Source organism: Ochotona princeps, chromosome 6, assembly GCF_030435755.1.
Source record: "Ochotona princeps isolate mOchPri1 chromosome 6, mOchPri1.hap1, whole genome shotgun sequence".
Classification (NCBI taxonomy): Eukaryota; Metazoa; Chordata; class Mammalia; order Lagomorpha; family Ochotonidae; genus Ochotona; species Ochotona princeps.
In genome coordinates, this window is record NC_080837.1 from 39,509,758 (window position 1) to 39,532,421 (window position 22,664).

Genomic DNA, 22,664 nt, shown 5'->3' on the forward strand with positions numbered 1-22,664 from the left:
TCCCAGGCCACAAGCAGGGAGCTAAAAGGGAAGTGGAGCAGCTGGGACATAAACCAGCACCCATATGGGATCCTGGCACATGCAAGGCAAGGATTTAACCACTAGGTTATCAGACTGGGCCCCAAAGGTTAACTTTTAAATAACCAAATTCAGGGGCAGGAACTGTGGTACCATGAGTTAAGTCACTGCTTGGCACTACTCACTGCCTAGGACTGAATCGCACCTCTACTTCCACTACAACTTCCTGTTCATGTGTACAGGAAGCAACAGATTCTGGCCTACACACTTGGGTTATTGCTAACCACATGCAGATAGAGATGAAATTTCGGGTTCCTGGCTTCAGCCTAGTCCAGCGTGGCTATTGCATGCACTTGGGGAGTAAACCAAAGATGGAAAATATCTATGTTTCTTCTCTGTCACTCAGCTGTCAAATAAATAAATCTTTTAAAAATATATCAACAACAGAATGCTGCTGCACTTTCTAGCCCTGTCTATGCCTACAATATCAAGAAACAAATGGAAGAATGATGGACTTGTGACTGTTGTTGAAGAACTATATTATTGTTGTAATATAGGGGAGAAACAGTGGCAGGAGAGGGTTGGGAAAGGTAGAAGGGGAAATCCCTGAGCCTAAGGAACTATTTCAAAAAAAGTAATAAAAACAAAAAAATAAATAAATGCAACCACGTTCAACCCTGTTTTTTTCCTAATACTAAGGTTAAAACAGCAGATAAATAGTAATTACTTAGTTTACAGCAATTTTAAGAATTAAGCATGAATTCATACAAAATTTAATAAAATACCATACTGAAGTTCTCAATATTAGCAAGTTTTCTTTGTACAATGTGCACACTGTAAAACTGCTAATTATTGTTTTATAAAAAGTAAGTAAAAAATAAGGGCAATACCAGCTGAAGTGATACTTTCTTCCAAGTTGCATAAGGACTTTATTTGAGAGCCTAGCCAAACACACAGCTCTGCAAATTCAGGCGAAGACAGTCCACTTTCTGCTGCCTTGGTAAGGATCTGCTCTTCTAACAGTGGTCCCTTGTACCTACAAAAGACATAAAAGTTAAAAATCAAGAATCTCTTCCAACACTCTGCATCTCTGCATCAAGGCTTGCTGTTTTCACAACTAACAGCCGATAAACTTAGTATTCATAAGATTGTCTAGGGCTGCTTCTACACTACAGCCACAGTATGACAAACAGGCCATAGGAAGGGTGAGGTGGCCAACGGAACCTACAGTATGAACCAGCTGGCCTTTTACAGAAATTTCTAGTGGATTCCTTTTCCATCTAATTAACATTTAGCTTATTTTCTACATCATTGCATTTTATAATAAAACTACCAATCTTAAGATAATACCATAAGTAACACGTCAAACATGAAGGAAAATTTACTACCCTCATATTACTTGTAAGTGTAAGAAAATACATTAGAAAAAGCATAGCAGCAAGTTTATTAAAAACAAACAGATAATTTTATCCTAAATAATTTCTTTAATAATTTCACTTTCAAATATTTCTGCAAACTGTCTCTGGCTAGCACCTTAAATTTTCAAAACTTCATATATTGGCTTAATTGAACCAAATATCAAGTTTCTATTTCATTGCTACTTTCTGCATTTCAGCTTTTTAAATACATTATATACTCATTGATTTTTTTTTTTTTTTAAGATTTTATTGTTATTGGAAAGCCGGATATACAGAGAGGAGGAGAGACAGAGAGGAAGATCTTCCATCCGATGTTTCACTCCCCAAGTGAGCCGCAACGGGCTGGTACGCGCCAATCCGATGCTGGGACCAGGAACCTCTTCCAGGTCTCCCACGCGGGTGCAGGGTCCCAAATCTTTGGGCCGTCCTCAACTGCTTTCCCAGGCCACAAGCAGGAAGCTAGATGGAAGGTGGTGTAGCTGGGACACGAACCGGTACCCACATGGGATGCCAGTGCATTCAAGGCAAGGACTTAAGCCCACTGAGCCATCGCGCCAGGCCCAAAACACATTGTATTAAAAATCAATGAGTAGGGCCCGGCGGCGTGGCCTAGCGGCTAAAGTCCTCGCCTTGAAAGCCCCGGGATCCCATATGGGCGCCGGTTCTAATCCCGGCAGCTCCACTTCCCATCCAGCTCCCTGCTTGTGGCCTGGGAAAGCAGTCGAGGACGGCCCAAAACCTTGGGACCCAGCACCTGCATGAGAGACCCAGAAGAAGCTCCTGACTCCTAGCTTTGGATCGGCGCAGCTCTGGCCACTGCAGCCACTTGAGGAGGTAACCAGAAGATCTATTTCTCCTTCTCTTTGTAAATCTGCTTTTCCAATAAAAATAAATAAATCTCTTTTAAAAAATAATGTGTTTTAATCCACTGAGTTATTATTCTTCTGATATTCTATCTCCAGTTAGTTAGTCATGTTGGTCAGTGATCACTGACTTGGCTCCCAATATTCTTGGAAAATATTCCTTTCTTTCTATTGACAAAATATTCCTGCCCCAGACCTATAATCAAGGGTTTTTCCAAGTCCTGATTCTTTTAAATGGCATTTGTAATATATAATCTGGTACTAAATGTTGTCACTCTTTTAGTGTCTTCTTATTTGGAGTTCATATTGCCTTTTCCAGTTAACATTCAGAATTAGAGTGCTTGTTTTGTTTTACTTCTTTTCCATACAATTTTCTCTTAAAAGGCATTTTCATTCCTAATTATATTTGCATAATTGTATTATATACAAAATGTAAGTTACATAGTTTCAAAACAGAAAATTCAGCATTATTAATAGTAAAATTACTAAAAACAACTTAATTTTTTTGAGTAAAGGAACAATTTGGGGTTTTTTTTCCTCTAAGCTTATTTTTTGATTAGTAGCCAATGAGTTGTCACTGTACAGATTTTACCATGGTTCAAAAACTTCAAATGTGATCAAGTCTTGTGAGTCAAATTCAAATGTTTTAAGTGGTTTCATTTTTGAGAAATTTTCTATTTCATCTTTCCCAAAAGGTAGATGTTCATTTCCAGATGCATTACTATTCAGCCACACTCTAAAGCAGGAGACGGGTTTTTCACTGTAAATATTACCCATGAATTCATTTTTGGTTATCTGGAAATTGTTGGCAATCGTGATGGCAAAATTTGCATAACTTGTAATTCTTAATTCAGTGTAGATCTAACGCTCTAATTCACAGGCTATAAAGAATGTCATTCAGCCTTTCCTTGGTTTCCAGGTTAACCACACGACTAGCAGCCTTGGGTTAACCATAATGCTCCTAACTTCTATTTTGTGTCATCTCTAGGCATGTACGCCCCAAACATCGAGTCCTATTAGAGCCAATGTAAAGGCTTTACATGAGATGTGTTCATTGCAGTATGTTGCACATTTGGCTGCATTTCTGTGCAACAACTGATTTGGAAATAACGTTTTCAATTCTTTTATTTCAGATATCAGAACAATTTCATGTGAAGTAACAAAATAACTTGACTGTTGAATACATATGCAGCCATGACCGAGCCTTTATATTTAGAATATAGTACCGATCATTCTCCAAATGCCTAACATTTGTCTATTCTTCCATAGAGAAGAAACAAAACAACAAGCAAATAACCACATGTTGGAGTGAGTGCCTTAGGGAGAACTCTGGAATTCAGCAAGAGACAGGAAGCTCACAGAACACAGATTGAAAGTGGTAGCCCAGGTAACTGCAACCTGAGCCAATTAGGTGGAATCCTCAGTCCAGGAAAAGTATAAATAGATTTCCAGCAGACCCCATCACCACAGACAGCACATACTGGCAATCTTGGCTGCAGGAGGAATCTGCAGGGCTTGCAGCCCAGCAGTGCAAGCTACACAGTAAATACACAGTGGCTTGCTTCAGAAAACGAACTCACTGCCATCCCCCAGCAACCCTCAGAGCACAGGAGTCTGCCACAGGAGACACAAGACCCCAGGTACTGCACCAACTGTAGCTCAAAACGTCCAGACTCAGTTTGGACACCATTCCAGACACAAGCCAAGCACCATCCAACCCCAGTCACTGGCCCATCCACCTCTGCTGGGATGCAAAGAATTCCCCCATACCTGTTCTATTGCCGTCTGCTTGTAGCGGAAGAAGACAACTAGAGACTACAATTAAGTATCCAACTGGCACTGAAGACAAACTAGTCTATCAAACTGACATCTAAAGATGCATCTTCAGAAAAAATCCTAATCTGTCAATATGCAAATCAACATGGAGGCACAAGAAATATGAAAAGGCAATATGACTTTCCCCAAGGAAACAAACATGTTTTAGTATCAGACTCCAAAGAAAAGAAGTTTGATCAAATGTCTGATAAAACTTCAGAACAATGAATGTAAACACACTCAAAGATACGTAAGAGAATATAAATAATTAATGAAATTAGGAAATTAAAGTTTAAGAATGAGAAAACTGACAAATAAATGATGATCTTGGAGAAAGAACCAAGAAGCAATCTTAGCTCCGTAAGTCAAATAAAAAATATAGCAGGATAGATCAAGCAAAGAAAGAATATCTGAATTTGAAGACAGGCCTTTTGGAATACTCCAGTCAGAAGAAACAGACTCCAGAATGAATACTAGTAAATGTATAAATATTTCAATTGTGGAAATTCCGGAGGAACAAAGGAATAAAGACAGTAAAGCAACAGTGAACCTAATCAAGGAAGGGATGCCTGAATATTTCCCCAGTATTCAGAAAGATCTGACCATCCAAGTCCAAAAGGTCCATAGGACTCTGAATAGATACGACCACATTGAAGCATTTTACAGTTAAACTCTCAGAAAGTGTAGCAGAAATTTCCAAATTCTGCATGAGGAAAGCATCAAGTAACACTTAGATGACTGGCTGATTTCTCGCCAGAAACCTTACAGACCAGAGGGAAATACAAGGTTACATCCATAGTCTAAAGCAGAATACTATATCCAACAAAGTTCTCCTTCATACATGAAGCATAACAACTTTCCAGATGGAATGAATCAGCACGCTTGCCTTACAAAGATATTTAAGGGAACCCTACATAGAGAAATAAGGATAAAAATGCACTATATGAAAGTTAAAATTCACACGTACACACACACAAAAGAACACAGAATATTCAAAATTAACAGAAGAAATAATTTTAAAATCGCAGGACTAAAATAATTACTTATCAATAATCTTGAATGTAAATGGGCTATTTCCCAATTAAAAGATAGAATGGCTGAATAGCTAAGTCAGATCCAACTTCACCAGGAAAAAAAAAAAAAAACCACATGATGGTAGTGTTGTGGTATAGTATGTTAGGCCACCATCCGAGAGGGCAGCATCCCATTGGGTGCCCAGTCCAGTTCCAGTGCTCCACTTACCATCTGGCTCCCTGACAGATTGTCAGACCTCGGAAACAACAAATCATGACCCACATACTTAAGTCTCTCACATCCACATCAAAGACCTGGGTGAAGCTCTTGGCTCCTGGTTTCCACCTGGCCCATCCCTGGGCTGCTGTGGCCATTTAAATGGACCAGGGAACAGAACATTTCTTTCTCTTTGACTTTACCTTTCAAATAAATAAACCCTAATAAAGAAAAAGACATAGACTAAACAGTAAATGGATAGAAAACAGATTAAAAGATGATTCAGTAGCTATATCAGACAGAATACTGTAACAGAAAAACTGAATAAAAGACATATAAGGTAATCAAATAATTAAGAAATCAATGTGGGCATGGTGTGACAGTGTAGTGGTTAAAGTCCTTGCCTTGAACAGGCCAGGACCCTATATAGGCACCGGTTCTAATCCCGGCAGTCCCTGCTTCCCATCCAGCTTCCTGCTTGTGGCCTGGGAAAGCAGTCGAGGACGGCCCAAAGCCTTGGGACCCTGCACCTGCAAGGGAGACCCGGAGGAGCTCCCGGCTCCTGGCTTCAGACTGGCTCAGCTCTGGCCGTTGTGGCCACTTGGGGAGTGAACCATCAGAAGGAAGATCTTCCTCTCTGTCTCTCCTCCTCTCTGTATATCCACCTTTCCAATAAAAATAAAAGGAGCTTTAAAAAATAAATTAAAAAAAAGAAATCAACGCAACAAGACATAACAATTATATGCAACTAATTTCACATACCTAATATTATAGATCTAAATAAATTTAACAAGAGAGATGAGCTCCAAAACAATTATTGTAAGGGACTTCAACATCCCACTTTCATCAACTAACAGACCAAACAGCCAAAAAAGAAGTAAGACTTAAGCTATACCACAGAATGAATGGATCTCTTAAATGGTTTCAGAACATCCCACGAAACAACTAAACAATACACACTTTTTTTCACTAATTAATGCAACATTTTTCTATTACAGACTATACATTAGGCCACAGAACAATGACCAAGAAAATCATATCATGTTATCTTATCTGACCACAATGAATAAAGCTAAATCAACAAAAGAAACTCCAGAAATTATCAAAATACATGCAGACTGAACAGTTTGCTTCTGAAAGAACAGAATCAGAAGAAACAACAGCAAAAATCTTTTGAGATAAAATAAACACAGCTAGCAGATAAAAAAGCAGCACTAAAAGGAGAAGAAACAAGAGATAATGCAACTTATACCATAGAAACGTAAAGAACTATTAGGATATACTATGAACAAGTATACATCAAATTGAAATATGTATAAGAAACATGAACATTCTGGATACATGTAATTTGCCAAAATGACTGAAGACAAAACCTAACCAGTCCAAAATTGAAGACTGAATCAGACATAGTTTCCTAATAAAGAAAATTCCAGAACAAGAAGAGCTGAATTCTACCCAACTATTAAGGAAGAACTAATACCAGTTCTTCTCAGATTATTCCAAAAACTTGAAAGGGAGTGAACTCTTTCAAATTCATTCTATAAGAAAGCATCATCTTAATTCTAAAACCAGACAAGGCCACATAAAAAGAAAATATATATATATATATATACACACACACACACACACACTTCAATGTGCAATTAACATATGTAAGAATTCGACGAAACAATAACAAATTAAATCCAATTAAAAAAACACATCAAAAAGATCATTCACAATGAGATTTATGCCAGGGATGGCTCAACACATACAAATCAATAAACGTATCAAATATGAAAATCATAAAATTCATATGATCAGCTTAACCCAGAAAAGCCATTTGATAAAGTTCAACACTAACTCATGATAGAAATCTGATACAAATTACATATGGAGAGAACAAACTAACAATGCCTGTATATGACAAGCCACAGCCAACATCATACTGAATTGCAAAAAATTGAAGACAGGGCCCAGCGGCGTGGCCTAGTGGCTAAAGTCCTCGCCTTGAAAGCCCCGGGATCCCATATGGATCTAATCCCGGCAGCTCCACTTCCCATCCAGCTCCCTGCTTGTGGCCTGGGAAAGCAGTTGAGGACAGCCCAATGCATTGGGACCCTGCACCCGCGTAGAAGACCTGGAAGAGGTTCCTGGTTCCCGGCATCGGATCGGCGCACCGGCCGTTGCGGCTCACTTGGGGAATGAATCATCGGACGGAAGATCTTCCTCTCTGTCTCTCCTCCTCTCTGTATATCTGACTTTGTAATAAAATGAATAAATCTTTAAAAAAAAAAAAAGAAAAAAAAATTGAAGACAAACAATTGAACCAGACAAGGATGTCCATTCTCACTGCTTCTACTCAGTGTGGTACTACAAGTCTTAACTAGAGTAGCTAAGCGAGAGAAACAAAAGATAAAAAACAGGAAAGAAAAAAAAAACTATTGCTGTTCCTAGCGTCATATTAAACTGCAAGATTCCACCAAGGGACTATTAGAAATGATAAATTCAGTTAAGTAGCATGATACTAAAACAAAATGCAAAAAAAAAATTGTTTTTATATACCAGTAACAAACTCACTGAGGAATAAAATATAAGAACAATTCCATGCACAATAACTATACAAAGTAAAATACATTTGAATAAATTTAACCAATGACATGAAAAACCTCTACAATGAAAATCACAAAACATTGCTGAAATAAAGTGAAGGCAGAAAAAAAAATATTTGCCACCTCATGGCTTCAAAAAATTAATATCTCCCGTCTCTAAGCATATATGTTAGCAGTATCAAAAGAGTAAAACAGACAAGACTCAAATCAGACACTCCAATATGGGATGTGGGCATCCCAAGTACAGGCTCAATAATGCTGGCCCCAAGAGTTAATATTACTAAAATGCCCCAAAAATCCCAAAGCATTTACACAATTCTCATCAAAACAGCAATGACATTCTGGAAACCACAATCCTAAACATGAAAACAGAAACGTCCCTGAATAATCAAGCTTGATCGTAAAGAACAAAGCTGGGGCCTTAGTACCTGATTTCAAGGCACACTACAGAGCTAAATTAACCAAAACACATAATAACAAGAAAGAAAAAAAAAAAAAAGATACACTGACCAATGGAACAGAGACCCAAGAAATGAACCTAAATCACAACAAAGGCACCAAAAACATCCACTGGAGAAAGGACAGATAATTCAAGTAGCACAGCAGGGGAAAATAAGTATGTACAGAAAATGTGGCTCTCCCACCTCTTACGCCGTACAAAAACCCTCTTAAAATAGACTACAGATGCAAGAGCAAGACCTGAAAGTATGAGACTACTAGAAGAAAATATAGGAGGCACACTTCAACTAATTGGCCCCAGCACTTATTGTTTTGGATTAAGACCCCGAAAGTGTAAGCATCAAAAGTGAAACTAGACAAATGGAATTTAATCAAATTAAGCAGCTTCTGCACAGTAAAGGAAACAACCACCAGAGTAAAGAGACAACTGATACATGGGAACAAATATCTGCAAACTATTCATTTGATAAAAGATGAATATCTAGAATATATAAGGAATACAAATGACAAAAATCCAATTATTGAAAAAAGGTTAGGAATAGACATTTCACAAAAGTAGAAATATAAATGGCCAACAAATACATTAAAAATGTCCAATATCACCAGCTATCAGGAAAATGCACATACAATGATGTGGAAAGATATCGTGAATCTTTGCCAGTGTGGAGCCAGAGCTAGCTGAAATTCCTCCAGCAGGGCCCCAGGAACAGTGCATATAGGAATGCATGGACAGAGGTTAACACACTGAGGGAAGGAACCTGCTAGACAACAAACTGTACTAGGGGACTGTCTCCTGCAGTTGAAATGTAAATGCCGCAACCCCCGATGCCTACCTGACAACCTCCATCTAAAAGTCTGATGCTGACCATCACGGTAGTCCACGCGTGTTATTATCGGCTCCACGCAGGACAGCAAACACAATGAGATATCATCTCCCTCCAGTTAGAATGACTATTATCAACTAGACAGCAACAAATGTATGTGGGGAAAGAGAAAAGGGAGTATTTCCCTTGCCCATCTGTATAAACATACAATGCTGATGGCAATGCAAATTAAAGCAGTCCCAATGACCAACAGAACGGACATTCCTCTAAAATCTAAAATTAGGGACCAGCGCGGTGGCTGAGCAGTTGGGGTCCTCGCCTTGAACGCACCAGGATCCCACATGGGTGCTGGTTCTAATCCCAGCAGCCCCGCTTCCCATCCAGCTCCCTGCTTGTGGCCTGGGAAAGCAGTCGAGGACGGCCTAAAGCCTTGCTGCATGGGAGACCTGGAAGAGCTCCTGGCTCCGAATCAGCACAGCTCTAGTCGTTGCGGTCACTTGGGGAGTGAATCATCGGACAGAAGATCTTCCTCTGTCTCTCTGTCTCTCCTCCTTTCTATAAATATCTGACTTTGCAGTAAAAATAAATCTTTAAAATAAATAAAATAAAAAAAGATATACCATATGACCAGCCTTCCCACTTCTAGGTACGCATCCAAAGGAAATGAAAATGAAATATGAAAGATACCTGCACCACCATCTTTTCTGGAGCACTATTTAAACAGCCAAAATAAACCATCATATTAATCATTCCTCAGTGTGTGGATGGATAAAGAGAAGGTGGTATTGGCAGTGAACTTCCAGCAGCCTAGCAGTTGCTGGGAGTACCCAAGCCAGGTCGGAATCAACGCTTAAGGCCCTGGCCATAGCCACGGCTGCCACACGGTGAGCTAGTCCTGGGCTTGCCTGGGTCCAAGAGGCTTCTCCCTTTCTGGTGAGTACACTGGGAGGGGATCATCTGGGAACAAAGATGGGGCTAGACCTCTATCCATGCAGTGGGAGGGACCCAAGGGAGTTCGACCTTGGGGTCTGGATGCTAAGAACTTCCAGCAGCCCAAGCCAGGTCGGACTCCATGCTTGGGGACCTGGCCACAGCCACTGCTGCCATGCAGTGAGCGAATCCTGGGCAGCCAGTGTGTCAATAGATGCCAGAGCCAGCCTGCTGACCACCCAGGGGCAAGCCCTGGGGTCTTGGGGTTGAGGAATTGCTGCCTAGGTACGTCCATGAATGAAGTCACTATGCATGTTGGTGAAGAATCAATCCAGAGGGACTCCCAATGAAGGGTAACTTTTCCTTGAAGGTAGAAGAGGGTAATGAGACCTGCTGGTTTGAAGGGGAGAAACTGGAAAATCTGTATGGGTCAGACTAATACACCAGCCTGATACATGGGTCGTGGATGGGGCTAATTAGCATGGAACATGGCTGACCACTACAAGCCAGTGTACATGCAAGCTATGGCTGGGGGCGTGTATAGCAGGGCCAGATCCTAGCACCTGACAGAATGTTGGATCAGGGGATGGGTCACATTAGGCAGGGCCATGACACTAAACAGTACACGAGAGAACCATTTCCGGGGGTTGATTCTGTGGGGGATGTGTGGGCCCAACCCTGCGGAAATTCTAGCCCCACTGGTTAGCTCAAGGGTTGGGGTGGTGATGGGCTGCTTTAGGTGTGATCATGGAACCTGCCATCACTCACAGGTAAAGGAATTGACAACAGTCTGGGCAGGTCCACGCTGTAGCACCCGCATGTGCATCCTAAAACAGGGCAAGGGGTGGGCTGGACCACAACAGTCACCAGCGCATACAAGGCCAAAATGGAAGGACAGACTACACCAGGCACTGGCCTAACACCAACTGGCATGTATGAGAACTGGGTGTGGGAGTGGGTCAAGTTGGGGAACTTGGGAAACTCCCCTAGCGGGTCATAACTCTCACTGATGATCACATGGTCCAGGCCTGGGGGTCGGACAAGCTGGGCAAGTAGCTCCAAAGGCTGGCTAATGTGTGGGTTGTTTATGGAAGGGGGCTGATGAGGCAGGGCTGAGCAAACCTTAGCTCACAAGTAAGAACAGAAATCAGGATGGAGCACAGGTCGTGTCGAGCTAGGCTCTTACTGGTTTGCATGAGCCAGGTTGGGAATAGACTGAGCAGGATCAGGTTCAAGCACCCACCAGCAAGAATAAGGATAGGGTCAGGCCAGGACAAGCCAAGCTATAGCATCTAAAGGCAAAGGCCTAGACAGGTGAGGGGCTATGCCAGGCTGGGTCAGAGCAACCAATGGCGCGCACGTGATCTATGGTTGGGAACAGGTCTGTTTGGGGAGTCAGGGGACACCCTGGCTGGGTTGGAATTCCTACTGTGGGGTCCAAAGTGGGAGCTGTGTTCTGGTCTGGATAAGGCTGCAGTATCCCTCGGCACAAGCATGGACTAGGGCTGGGCACACCAAGCCAGGCTAGACTCCAGCACCATCTGGTGCTCTGGAGGACTAGGTTAGGTGTAGAACGGACTAGGCTAGGTGTCTGTCCCTACTGAGCTATGTGTGAGCTGTGTCTGGGTGAGGACCAACTCGGAATGGGTTGAAGGCCAGTCAAGAAAAGCCACTATTCCTGCTAGAACAGCAGGTGGATTGAGTAGGGCTGGCTCATGGACCCACTGATGTGCCCAAGAACTGACATTGGGAGAGGTTCTGATGGAGGAACTTGGGCAACTCCTCTGTTGGGACACAGACCCTGCAGGTGAGTGCAAGAACCATGATAGGGAGCAGTCCAGACCAGGCCAGGAAAAGGTACTCATCAGCATGCATTTGGCACAGGTCGGGGGCAAACCACATTGAACCAGTTCGTATCACCCGCTGGCAAATCTGAGCACCCAAATGATGTGGGTTGGGCCACCTTCAGTTGCAACATACCAGTTTCACTCAGCTGGGACTGAGTGCTGGCTGGGCTGGGCTAAGCTGTAACCCCCTCCAGCCTGAGTGGAATAGGGGGTGGGCTGGGCCAGGTCAGGCCACAGCACCCACTGGCAAATGCTGAGGCGAGGTAATCCATGCCAGACTAGGCTGCAGCACCCAACCAGCACACGTGAGGACCTGGGGGGTGGGGAAGGAAGGGGGCAAAGCAGGTAGGGGACATGTGGAGGGCTCCCATGCTGGACTGCCACTCCCACTGGAGAGCATGAGTTGGGAAGGGGGCTGACACAACCAGGAAGGGCTACAACTGTGGGGCTCATTTGAGCTAGATCAGGGAAAAACCAGGCTGAGATGACTGTTCCTACTGGTGCATGCATAAATCAGAGAGTGAGGGTTGGTGGGGCTTTGCCACAGCATCAGCCGGCAGATGCTAGCACTGGGGGCTAATTCTTCTGTCAAGTTAAACTGCAGAACCACCCAGAGAGTGCATGATCCTGGAGTGGGTCCAGTAGGGAAATAGTGGGCACCTCCTTCTTGGGTTATTACTCCCACTGGAGAGCATAAAAACCACGACTAGGGCGGGTGTGGCTAGACAGAATAGCACCCACTAGTATATGTGTGGGCTGGAAAGTGGGCCTCGTTCAATGCTCATTGACATGTATGAGAGATGAGTGGGGCGTGGAACAGACTGGACAAGTCTGCTTTACATACTGGCAAGCACAGGAACCAGGGCAGGAGGCAGGCCTGGTGGGGGTTATTGGAAATCGCTCTGACTAGGCAGCAGCTCCCACTGGTTTGCGTGAGGGCCGAGTTAGTGGTGGGAAGGATCAGGCTGGATTTCAATACCCACTGGTTTGTGTAGAAGACAGGGCTGGAAACAGAACTGACCCAGCAATTGCAACCACCATCATGTGCATAAGCTGAATGGGGTGACAGACTGTGCCGGGCCCTGTACTGGCAAGCACACACAACAATCTGGTCTGGGATCACCTGGGATCACCTCAGACAGTTTCTTTGGGGATCTCCCCAATCGAACTGCCGGACTCAGAACCCCAACCATGAAGAGAAGTGCAGGTTCCATGGTTTGATCATAGAGGGCTACATGTCAAAGCTGAGCCTTCTCAGAGGCTCAGATGGAGCAGTGGACAGTGTACCCAGTTGCACATGGAGGATATGGTGATCCATTGGAGCCTGTAGAGGATACCTGCACCACAACAGAGGACGGAGGACAGAGCAAATCGATCAACTACCCCAGCCATGTGTTGGCAGTGAAAATCTGGGCAAACGAAGACTCTAAGGTGCACTATGTCAGTGGATTCTGGAGAGATTTTACTGTGCTTGGAATGGCAAGACCGGCAGCAATTCAGAACTGTTCAACTCTCAAAACCACTTGATTAGTGCCCTCACAGCATGCCACACGTCGAGACCCTGGGATGGGTGGGAGGCTGGGTGGGGCTTCTCCCTTTATCTCCTCCCTTGCCCCAGATACAGAAAAAAGAGAATGTGTAAACAATGGTCTTACCCACTTTGCTGTAGCCCTTGACCCTCTCTGCCCTAATCTAACCAACTATGTAAAGATTATCAAAAATTTCTTAAAAGATGGTATTTATATACAATGAAATACTATTCAAGCATAAAATTAGAAATTCTGCCATCTGAAGAAAAAAAATGGGTGGACCTAGGCATTACATCAAGTGAAAAGTCAATTGCAGAAGGACAAGCATAACATGTTCTCTTCTATTTGTGGAAGTTAAACAACAAAATAATAGATGATTTGTACTAAGAAGAGTGATTATCAGAAGAGGGAGTAGGGTGAGGACAATGAGGTAACACTACCAAACAGAAACATCACCTTGTAGTGCTCCACAGCACAGCGGAGCGAATATGGTTCACAGTAACATACACTGTAGGAAGTGAGGAAGGTGAGGACTTTACAGCAAAGCAGAGTAAGCCACCTTGTGCAATACCTGCAATCAAACTGGAGGAACTGGCTTGAATCCTCACTTCACTTCAGATCCCGCTTCCTGCTAATAAGCACTCATGGGATGATGGCGCAAGTACATCGGCCCTGCCATCCACATGGGAGACCCAGAAGGAGTTCTGGCTCCTGGCATCAGGCTAGCCCAGCACTAGCTGTTGTGGTCATTTGGTGAGTGGCCCACCTATGAAGGGCTGCAATCTCAGTCTTTCCCAATCTCTTCTCTTCTCCCTTCCCCCTACCCCTTCCCTTTTACTCTCTTCTCGGTCCCTGTGCCATTTAAATAAATCTTTTTTTTTTTTAATTAAAGACTGAAGGAGAACAACTCACAACCACACACACAAGTGGTTTATGTTGCTGAATGTGGTGAAATAATGACTGGATCCCACAAAAATACAGACATTACAAGCTAATCAGAAGTCTAAAACATAATTTTGGAAAAAGAATATATTCCGGTAATGATGTATAATACCTTTCCTTATAGTTACGAAAGCTGGTGAGGATATGGGAAAAGGGGAACTCTTACTCACTGTTGTGGAAACATAAATTAGTGCAACTACTGTGGCAAACAGTGTTTTGTTTACTTGGGTTTTTTTTTTTTATTTATTTATTAATTTCAAAATCAGAGTGAAAATGATAGTAGAAACAGAGATATCTTCCCTCTGCTGATTCACTCCCCCAAGTGGCCACAGTAGCCAGCACTGAGCCAGAAGCTTCACCCAGTCTCCCACACAGGAGGCAGAGGCCCAAGCACTTGGCTTGTCTTCCATTGCTTTTCCCAGGCCACTAACAGAGCTGTACTGGAAGTGGAGCAGCCAAGACCAGAATCAGCCCCCATATGGGATGCTGGTATCAGAGGCAGCAACTTTACCCACTTTGCCACAAAGCTAGTCCTGAAAATTTCTTTGCAAGGCCTGGCATGATGGCTCAGTAACTAAATCCTGGCTATGCACGCCCAGGATCCCACATGCGTGCCAGTTCGTGTCCTAGCTGCTCCATTTCTACACAGCTCCGTATTATTGGCCGGTGAAAAGCAATTGAGGATGGGCCAAAGCTTTGGGACGGTGCACCTGTATGGGAGACCCAGAATAAGCTCCTGGCTTTGGATCAGCTCAGCTCTAGCCGTTGCAGCTACTTGGGGAACTAACCAGTGGATGCAAAATCTTCATGTATTGCTTTCTCTCTGTAAATCTGCCTTTGCAATAAAAATTAATAAATTTTTTATAAATAATTCTTTTTAAAACTAGAAATAGGGCCCAGCACAGTGGTCTAACAGCTGAAGTCCTCACCTTGAACACACCAGGATCCCATATGGGCTCCAGTTCTAATCCTGGCAGCTCCATTTCCTACCCAGCTCCCTGCTTGTGGCCTGGGAAAACAGTTGAGGATGGTCCAAAGCTTTGGGCCCTGCACCCACATGGGAGTCCTAGAGGAAGTTCCTGGCTCCTGGCTCCGGACTGGCACAGTACTGGCCATTGCGGTCACTTGAGGAGTGAATCATCAGACGGAAGATCTTCCTTTCTGTCTCTCCTCTCTGTAGATTTGACTTTGCAATAAAAATAAATAAATCTTTAAAAAAAAATTAGAAATAGGGCCGGGCGGCGTGGCCTAGTGGCTAAAGTCCTCGCCTTGAATGCACCAGGATCCCATATGGACGCCGGTTCTAATCCCGGCAGCTCTATTTCCCATCCAGCTCCCTGCTTGTGGCCTGGAAAAGCAGTCGAGGATGGCCCAATGCACTGGGACCCTGCACCCGCGTGGAGACCTGGAAGAGGTTCCTGGTTCCTGGCTTCGGATTGGCGCGCATCAGCCTGTTGCGGCTCACTTCGGGAGTGAATCATCGGACGGAAGATCTTCCTCTCTGTCTCTCCTCCTCTCTCTGTATATCTGACTTTGTAATAAAAATAAATCTTAAAAAAAAAAACCTAGAAATAGATTTACCCTATGATCTACCAACCCCATTTCTGGGAATGTTCTCAAAAGACCAGAGCATGTTGAATGAAATAGTTACCTGTACCACCATGTTATTAGCAACATGGTTCACAACAGCCAAAAAATATACTCAACTAAGGTGCCCATTATCAGGTGTATGGGTAAAGAAATCATGGTATGTAAATGTCGCTGTCCCGCAGCGATGGACTTGGTGCACAGAGCCGATAATAACACACGTGGACCCTGACTGATGATCAAAGCCGTAGTTTATTAGTGGCATCAAACTTTATACACTGAGGGCCATACAGGATAAGGGAGGAAGTATTGAGCTGATCAACAATACCATCAATGCTTTTGTTTGGAACTCTTTTGTCTTGTATATTCCACCAGGTGTTCTCATATACATACTGTCCACTCAACTGTTCTTATGCAAATGATATCCAATAAGGTATACAAAAGGTAGCCATTTGGTTATTCTCCTCCAAATATTATCCAACCAACTGTAATCCTGTGCTCACTGACCTTGGTCACAATGTCCTCCTACATGTATACATACACAATGGAGTATTATTTAGCTATTTAAAAAGAATGAAATTCTACCATTTGCATCAAAATGGATGCAACTGAAACACGCCATGCTAAGTGAAATAACCTGGACAGAGAAATACCACGTGTTCTTCCCTCATTTGTGGAAGATAACATGAAAAAAAAAATTCCTGTGAATTAACAATACTGCTGCAACCATTTTGTCACTTTTATATTTTTGTCAAACCAATGTTCAAGAATGATATACTGCAGGGTGGCGTTGTGGTGTAAGCCACCACTTACATCCTATATAGGCAGCTATTCAAATCCCATTGGCTCCTCAAATCCCATTGGCTCCATGCAAATACACCTGGGAAGGCAGCAGAAGACATCCCAAATACTTGGGCCCCTGTATCCACATGAAGTCCTGGGTAAAGTTCTTGGCTCCTGACAATTTGGGCAGTGAACCAGCAGATAGAAGATCTCTCTTTATCCCACCTCCCCCATCTCTGTAACCCTGCTTTTCAAAAAAATAAAGCTAACAAAAAAGGAATGATATACTGCTATAGGTTTTAATGATGTTATTTTAAAATCACATATGAGTAAAATGTTCACATTTCACTTGATTACTGTTTCGTCCTTGCCTATATGCCAGCTGAATATAGGGCATTCTTCCTTTTTACTGGTTCACTATTTAATGGACAACTAAACCTTTGACTATAACATAAATTTAAATGTTACCACAAAAGGGAGGAGGAACAGACCATTATTCTTAGAACTGTATCCAAAAACTACATAGAATCTGTTCTTCTGCATTGAAACACACTAACATGACAATTGATGAGAAGTCTGTTAGTCAATTACGTGCTTATTGTGACTCTGAAAGTCTGTTTGAATAAGCTCCTTAAAAAATTACACACACGGGCTTGGTGGCCTAGTGGCTAAGGTCCTCGCCTTGATCCCATATGGCCGCTGGTTCTAATCCCGGCAGCTCCACTTTCTTTCTATCTCTCCTCCTCTCAGTATATCTGACTTTGTAATAAAAATAAAATAAAGCCTTAAAAAAAAATTACACACACACATGTTCACATTCATTTACATATCCTAGATAGGTGTTTGGAGATACTATTAAAATTATTTCATTGGCAGTAATACTCAGCTATCTGGATTAATTATATCTTTGTTAATTAGTCTCTGAGGAAGGATATTTGGGTTGTTTCCTTTACTAGTATTGCTTGGCAACTTTTTGTCGGTGTGTGTCTGCCATAGGTGCCTAGAAGTGGGATTCCTGAGCGAGAGGCAAACAGAAACATAACTCTGCTGGATACTACTACTCAGTCTTTCTCCTCAAGGTTATAACAACATCAAGACAATTAGAATAACCCCTCTGCGTAACTTATCAAAGTTAGAAAACCTAGAATTTTGAAACCTGGTAGCTCAGTATAATGGGTTTTAAGTTCGTTTTTGAAAGGCAGAGTTAGACAGAGAGACAGAGAGATCTTCCATTTGCTGGTTCACCCACCCAAATGCCACAACAATCAGAGCTGGGCTGATGGGAAATAAAGGACTTCTTCTGGGTCTCCCCCATGGCAGGCAAGGGTCAAGAACTAACACCATCTTGAGCTGCTTTCACAGGCAATCAGCAGTAACTAAGAAGCTGGTGCGGCGCTAAAGGCCACAGGCCCCAGCTCACTTGTTATGAGTTAGGCTGTGCACCTGTGCATATGCTTGAAAACCATGTTTTTCTCTGAATTTTCTGGCTTCATTTATGAATGGTAATTTTTAAAAAGGTTTATTTGTGGAAAGGCAGATTTTCAAAGAGAGGAGAGATGGTGAGAAAAGGTCTTCCACCTGCTGGTCCACTCCCCAGATGGCCTCAACAACTAGAGCTGAGCTGGTCGGAAGTCGGGAGCCAGGAGACTCTTACAGGTCTCCCAAGCAGGTGCATGGGCACAATGACTTAGGCCAGCCTCTGCTGTTTTTCCAGAGATTAAGCAGAGAGCTGGATCAGAAGGGGAGCAGCAGGGACATGAATCAGCACCGATATGCTGGCATCACAGAGATGATTAGCTTTTTGAGCCACACTGCCAGACCCAAATGATATTTTTACTGCTTTTTAAAAAAATTTATTTATTATTCTTATTGAAAAGGCAGATTTACAAAGAGAAGGAAAGAAAGAAAGAGCTTCCATCTGCTGGTTTACTCCCCAGATGGCTTCAGTGGCCAAAGCTGAGCTGATCCAAAGCTAGGAGCCTCTTCCTGGTCTCCCACAGGGGTGCAAAGTCCCAGGCACTTGGGCCATCCTCCACTTCTTCTCCAGGCCACAAACAGGGAGCTGGATGGGAAGTGGAGCAGCCAGGACGCAAACTGGAGCCCATTTGGATGCCGGGTATGCAAGGGAAGCCAATTGAGCCAGCAGGCTGCCCCTCCCCCTCTCCATATGATAATTTTTAAACTCCCATTTTGCAGGTGAAGAACTGAAACCTCATGTTAGGATAACCACCTGACGTAGCAGGGAAGCCACAAACCCTAGCATATATACCTATAATTAATCTAGTCTTTAGAGCAATGCTTGAAAGTTTCTATTATTCTGATTTAGAGCGATCTTTCAGAAGATAATGAAGTAACAGCACTATGCTTTAAGTACAAATTTGATCCCCAACCATTTAAACTCTTAAGCCTCTTTCTTGGCTTAAAAAGAAACTTACTAACCTGACCCAAATGATACAGCCAGATACAGGCATGGCTGCAATTAAAACCTACAGTTTCCCCCATCCGGTTTCTTTCTGCAAGAAAGCAGTAACTCTTGAATAAACTTAACTAGTTCATATTGGGGATTAGTCATTCTTCACTGTAATTACAATTTTTTATGAAGGATTACTTTCATTGGAAAGGCAGAGTTATAGAAAGAAAGAGTCGGAGAGAGATCGTCCGTCCATCTGCTGGTTCACTCCCCAAATGACTGCAACAGCTTAGCTCTGAAGCCAGGAGCTTCCTCTGGGTCTCCCAAGCAGATGTAGGGTCCCAAGGCTTTGGGCCATCCTCTGCTGCTTTCCCAGGCCACAGGCAGGGAGCTGGATGGGAAATGGGACTAGAACCAGCGCCCATATGGGATGCTGGTGCTATAAGGGGAAGCTTAGCTTGCTATGCCACGGGATCAACCCTGCCAATTAAGGGATAAATTCACAATTCCTAATAACTTGTCTCATCAGGACTGGGGTGGGGGGCGGAGGACAGGGATATATTTAACAAACACCTAATAGCAATCGTAACAGCAACCAACATTTGTAAACCGCTTCTGTACGGTAGGCCAGCACTCAGTACTTCTGGTATGTAACATCCCCTGATTGCCATAATCACCAACTTATCACAGCTGTAACAAAATCCGGTTCTCAGGTGTTTCTGGAAATACATCAGTAACAAGCCAGGCACCTGTTTTCTAAAAGCGGACTTGGAACAAGACCGAAGTTGAGACAAGTAACTTGGTAGCGCCAAGAGACCCTGAAATGAGTTCCAGGGCTATGAGGAGGCTGAGGGGGTCCCCAAGTCTGGGTGTTGACGCGCACCCCGTCGCCCCCCAGCTCCCACCGAGCCCCCCCGGGGTATCTGCCCTGGAGCCGACGACCTGGTCAGATGGCCCCTCTCAGCCCCGAGCCACAGGAAGGCACACGCCGGCCCTGTGCGGGCCGCTCGGCGTCCACCCGGCCAGCAGCTCCGAGGCCGGCAGGCTGCAAGCAGCGGCCGCGCTCCACCCGCAACGGCTCTCTCTCCCCCGCCTCGGCTTAACTCCGTCGGCGCCGGCGGGAGCGCGCCAGGGAGAGGCCGGAGGCCCGGGAGGAACAGGCCGAGCAGCGCCGCGCGGGGACATGTCCCCGGACACTCACCCCAGCGCCTCGAGCGTATCCAGCACGTCTCCCTCCATCGTGGGCTCGGGACCCGGCTCGGGCCCTCGCATGGTCCTGGGGCCCAAAGCTGCTCAGCGCTCTAAGGCGCCCGCCGGAAACCAACATCGCCGCGCCAAGGTTCCGGCCCGCGTCCTGAAGACAGCAGAGCACAAGTTCCAGGCAGGAGCAATCAACTCCAGATAGCATTTAAACCCGCTTCACGTGAGAGTGGTTCCTGTCTTAAATAAAAACACTGAATAATAATACTAAAAGGGTTGCGTGTGTGCGCTGTTCCTGTCTGTGCGTTGAAATCAGCCTTAGCAAACCAGTGGATGCCAAACCATCAGATGCCAAACCTCTTTTCATAACAAAGAATCCTGACGTTCAGTTATAATTATCTTACACTAAAAGTAGTCTATCGTGCGTTTGCTCGTTTTTTTATATCATTATATAGAGTAGTTCTGTAGCTTTATAGAAAGGAAAGGAATGTAACAATTTTTTTCATGAAAAGTATCAGACCACCGAATTATCAGATGCTTGCAGCTCTATGTGGAATCTTAAATGCAGATTCAGACTAGGTGTTGTAGTAACAAAACAGACGTTGCAGAAGCAACACAAGAACCATGAGCAGAGCTAAGTAGTTAATATGACTTTCCAAAATTCTGACTTCATGCCACATGACGTTCTAATCAAATATAACACACTATTCCTTCTGTGGAAAATGCTCTGTATGAACAATGCAAGGCATTTTTTTATTATTATTACAAAGTCGGATACACAGAGAGGAGAGACAGAGCGGAAGATCTTCCACCCAATGATTCACTCCCCAAATGAGCGCAATGGCCAGAGCTGTGCTGATCCGGAGCCAGGAACCAGGAACTTCTTCCAGGTCTCCCACACGGGTACAGGATCCCAAATCTTTGGGCCGTCCTCGACTGCCTTCCCAAGCCACAAGCAGGAAGCTGGATGGGAAGTGGAGCGGCCAGGATTAGAACCGGCGCCCATATGGGATCCTGGGGTGCCCAAGGCGAGGACTTTAGCCACTAGGCCACAGCACCGGGCCCAATGCAAGGCATTTTTAGGGTTCATTTATGAGAATGATTCAGGGTTTGCAGTCAGATTATTATTAACGCACATCACCTACACATTACCCCAACAGAGCTGTGAGTATACATTGTCCCCTGCATGGCAGAATACACAACAACCCCGGCCCCAGTCCGGAAGCTGGTAGTGTTCTCACCTCCCTAACCACCGTCAGGGGCAAACTGCTTACCCGTAAGTATGTAACTGCAAAATGTCCTAAATTACTTGCTGTTTCATTAATCTGAATTCACTCCCAACCAAGAGGTGATACTGCCTGAACCAGAGTCACAAAAAGCTACTTTATGTGACCCTGGTAAAACAGCTGTGAAAAGCAAATCCTGTTCTCTAGGGAATTCTGCTGTCGTGTTTCCTGAAAAAATAAACAACAAAACAGAGCATAGAAAAAAAAATGAAAGGACTTTTTAACAGCATGACAGATATCTGGGAGAGACGGAAACGTGTAAGACAGTGAATGAAGTCACTGTATGCCAGTTCAGAGACCACTCAGGACACAGGACGGCAGTGCAGAGATCCGCGCCAAGCTGTTGACAAAACAAGCATTGACTCAAGACCACCGCTAGCGCCGGGCAGATCCACACAAAGCGAATCACAACCTAGGAAAACTGCAGTAGGACAAACTGAAAACAAACACTAAAGTGGGAATTAGAAAACCAGTTGGTGGAAAAAATCATAAATACATTTCTGGAGAAAAAAATAGAAACAAGGAAACAATGGAATGAGATTTATCATATATTTAAATAAGAGCCAACTTCAGAATTTTGTACACGGTGGAAATATCCCTAAGAACTAACATCAAAACAAAGACGTCTTCACTTAAATCAAGACAGATATAAATTGTCTGCAGCAGATCCACATCAAAAGAAGTATCTTAAAAAAAATGCCTGCAGGTAAAAAGTCTGCTACAAAAGGAAAATAAAATGAAGCCCAATAGTGCAAAAAGGAATAAAGAGAAGTGTTGGAAAGGAATCTGTAAGTAAAACTAGAGACACAATGTCTATTCAAAACAGGTATAGTGACGTCTTAGAGATTTTAAAATACAGAAAGCGTCTGGAGATGAACTGGGGATTGAGTTTTAAAGAACTGATTCTGTCACTGTCAAGAAAGTAGTAAAAT

The 22,664-nt window shown here is 43.6% G+C and overlaps 1 protein-coding gene across 1 annotated transcript in view; it reads right to left on the reverse strand.

Moving 5' to 3' along the window:
- FAM98B (family with sequence similarity 98 member B) overlaps nt 1–20,629 on the reverse strand; it is a 39,653-nt gene extending 19,024 nt beyond the window's left edge. The window contains exons 1-2 of the mRNA XM_004578186.4: nt 20,448–20,629; nt 909–1,054 (exon numbers count right to left, since the gene is read on the reverse strand). Of these exons, the coding sequence (XP_004578243.2) occupies nt 909–1,054; nt 20,448–20,518 (217 nt within the window). The 5' untranslated portion in view covers nt 20,519–20,629. The remainder of the gene's footprint in view (nt 1–908; nt 1,055–20,447) is intronic.
- Between the last annotated feature and the right edge of the window lie 2,035 nt (nt 20,630–22,664).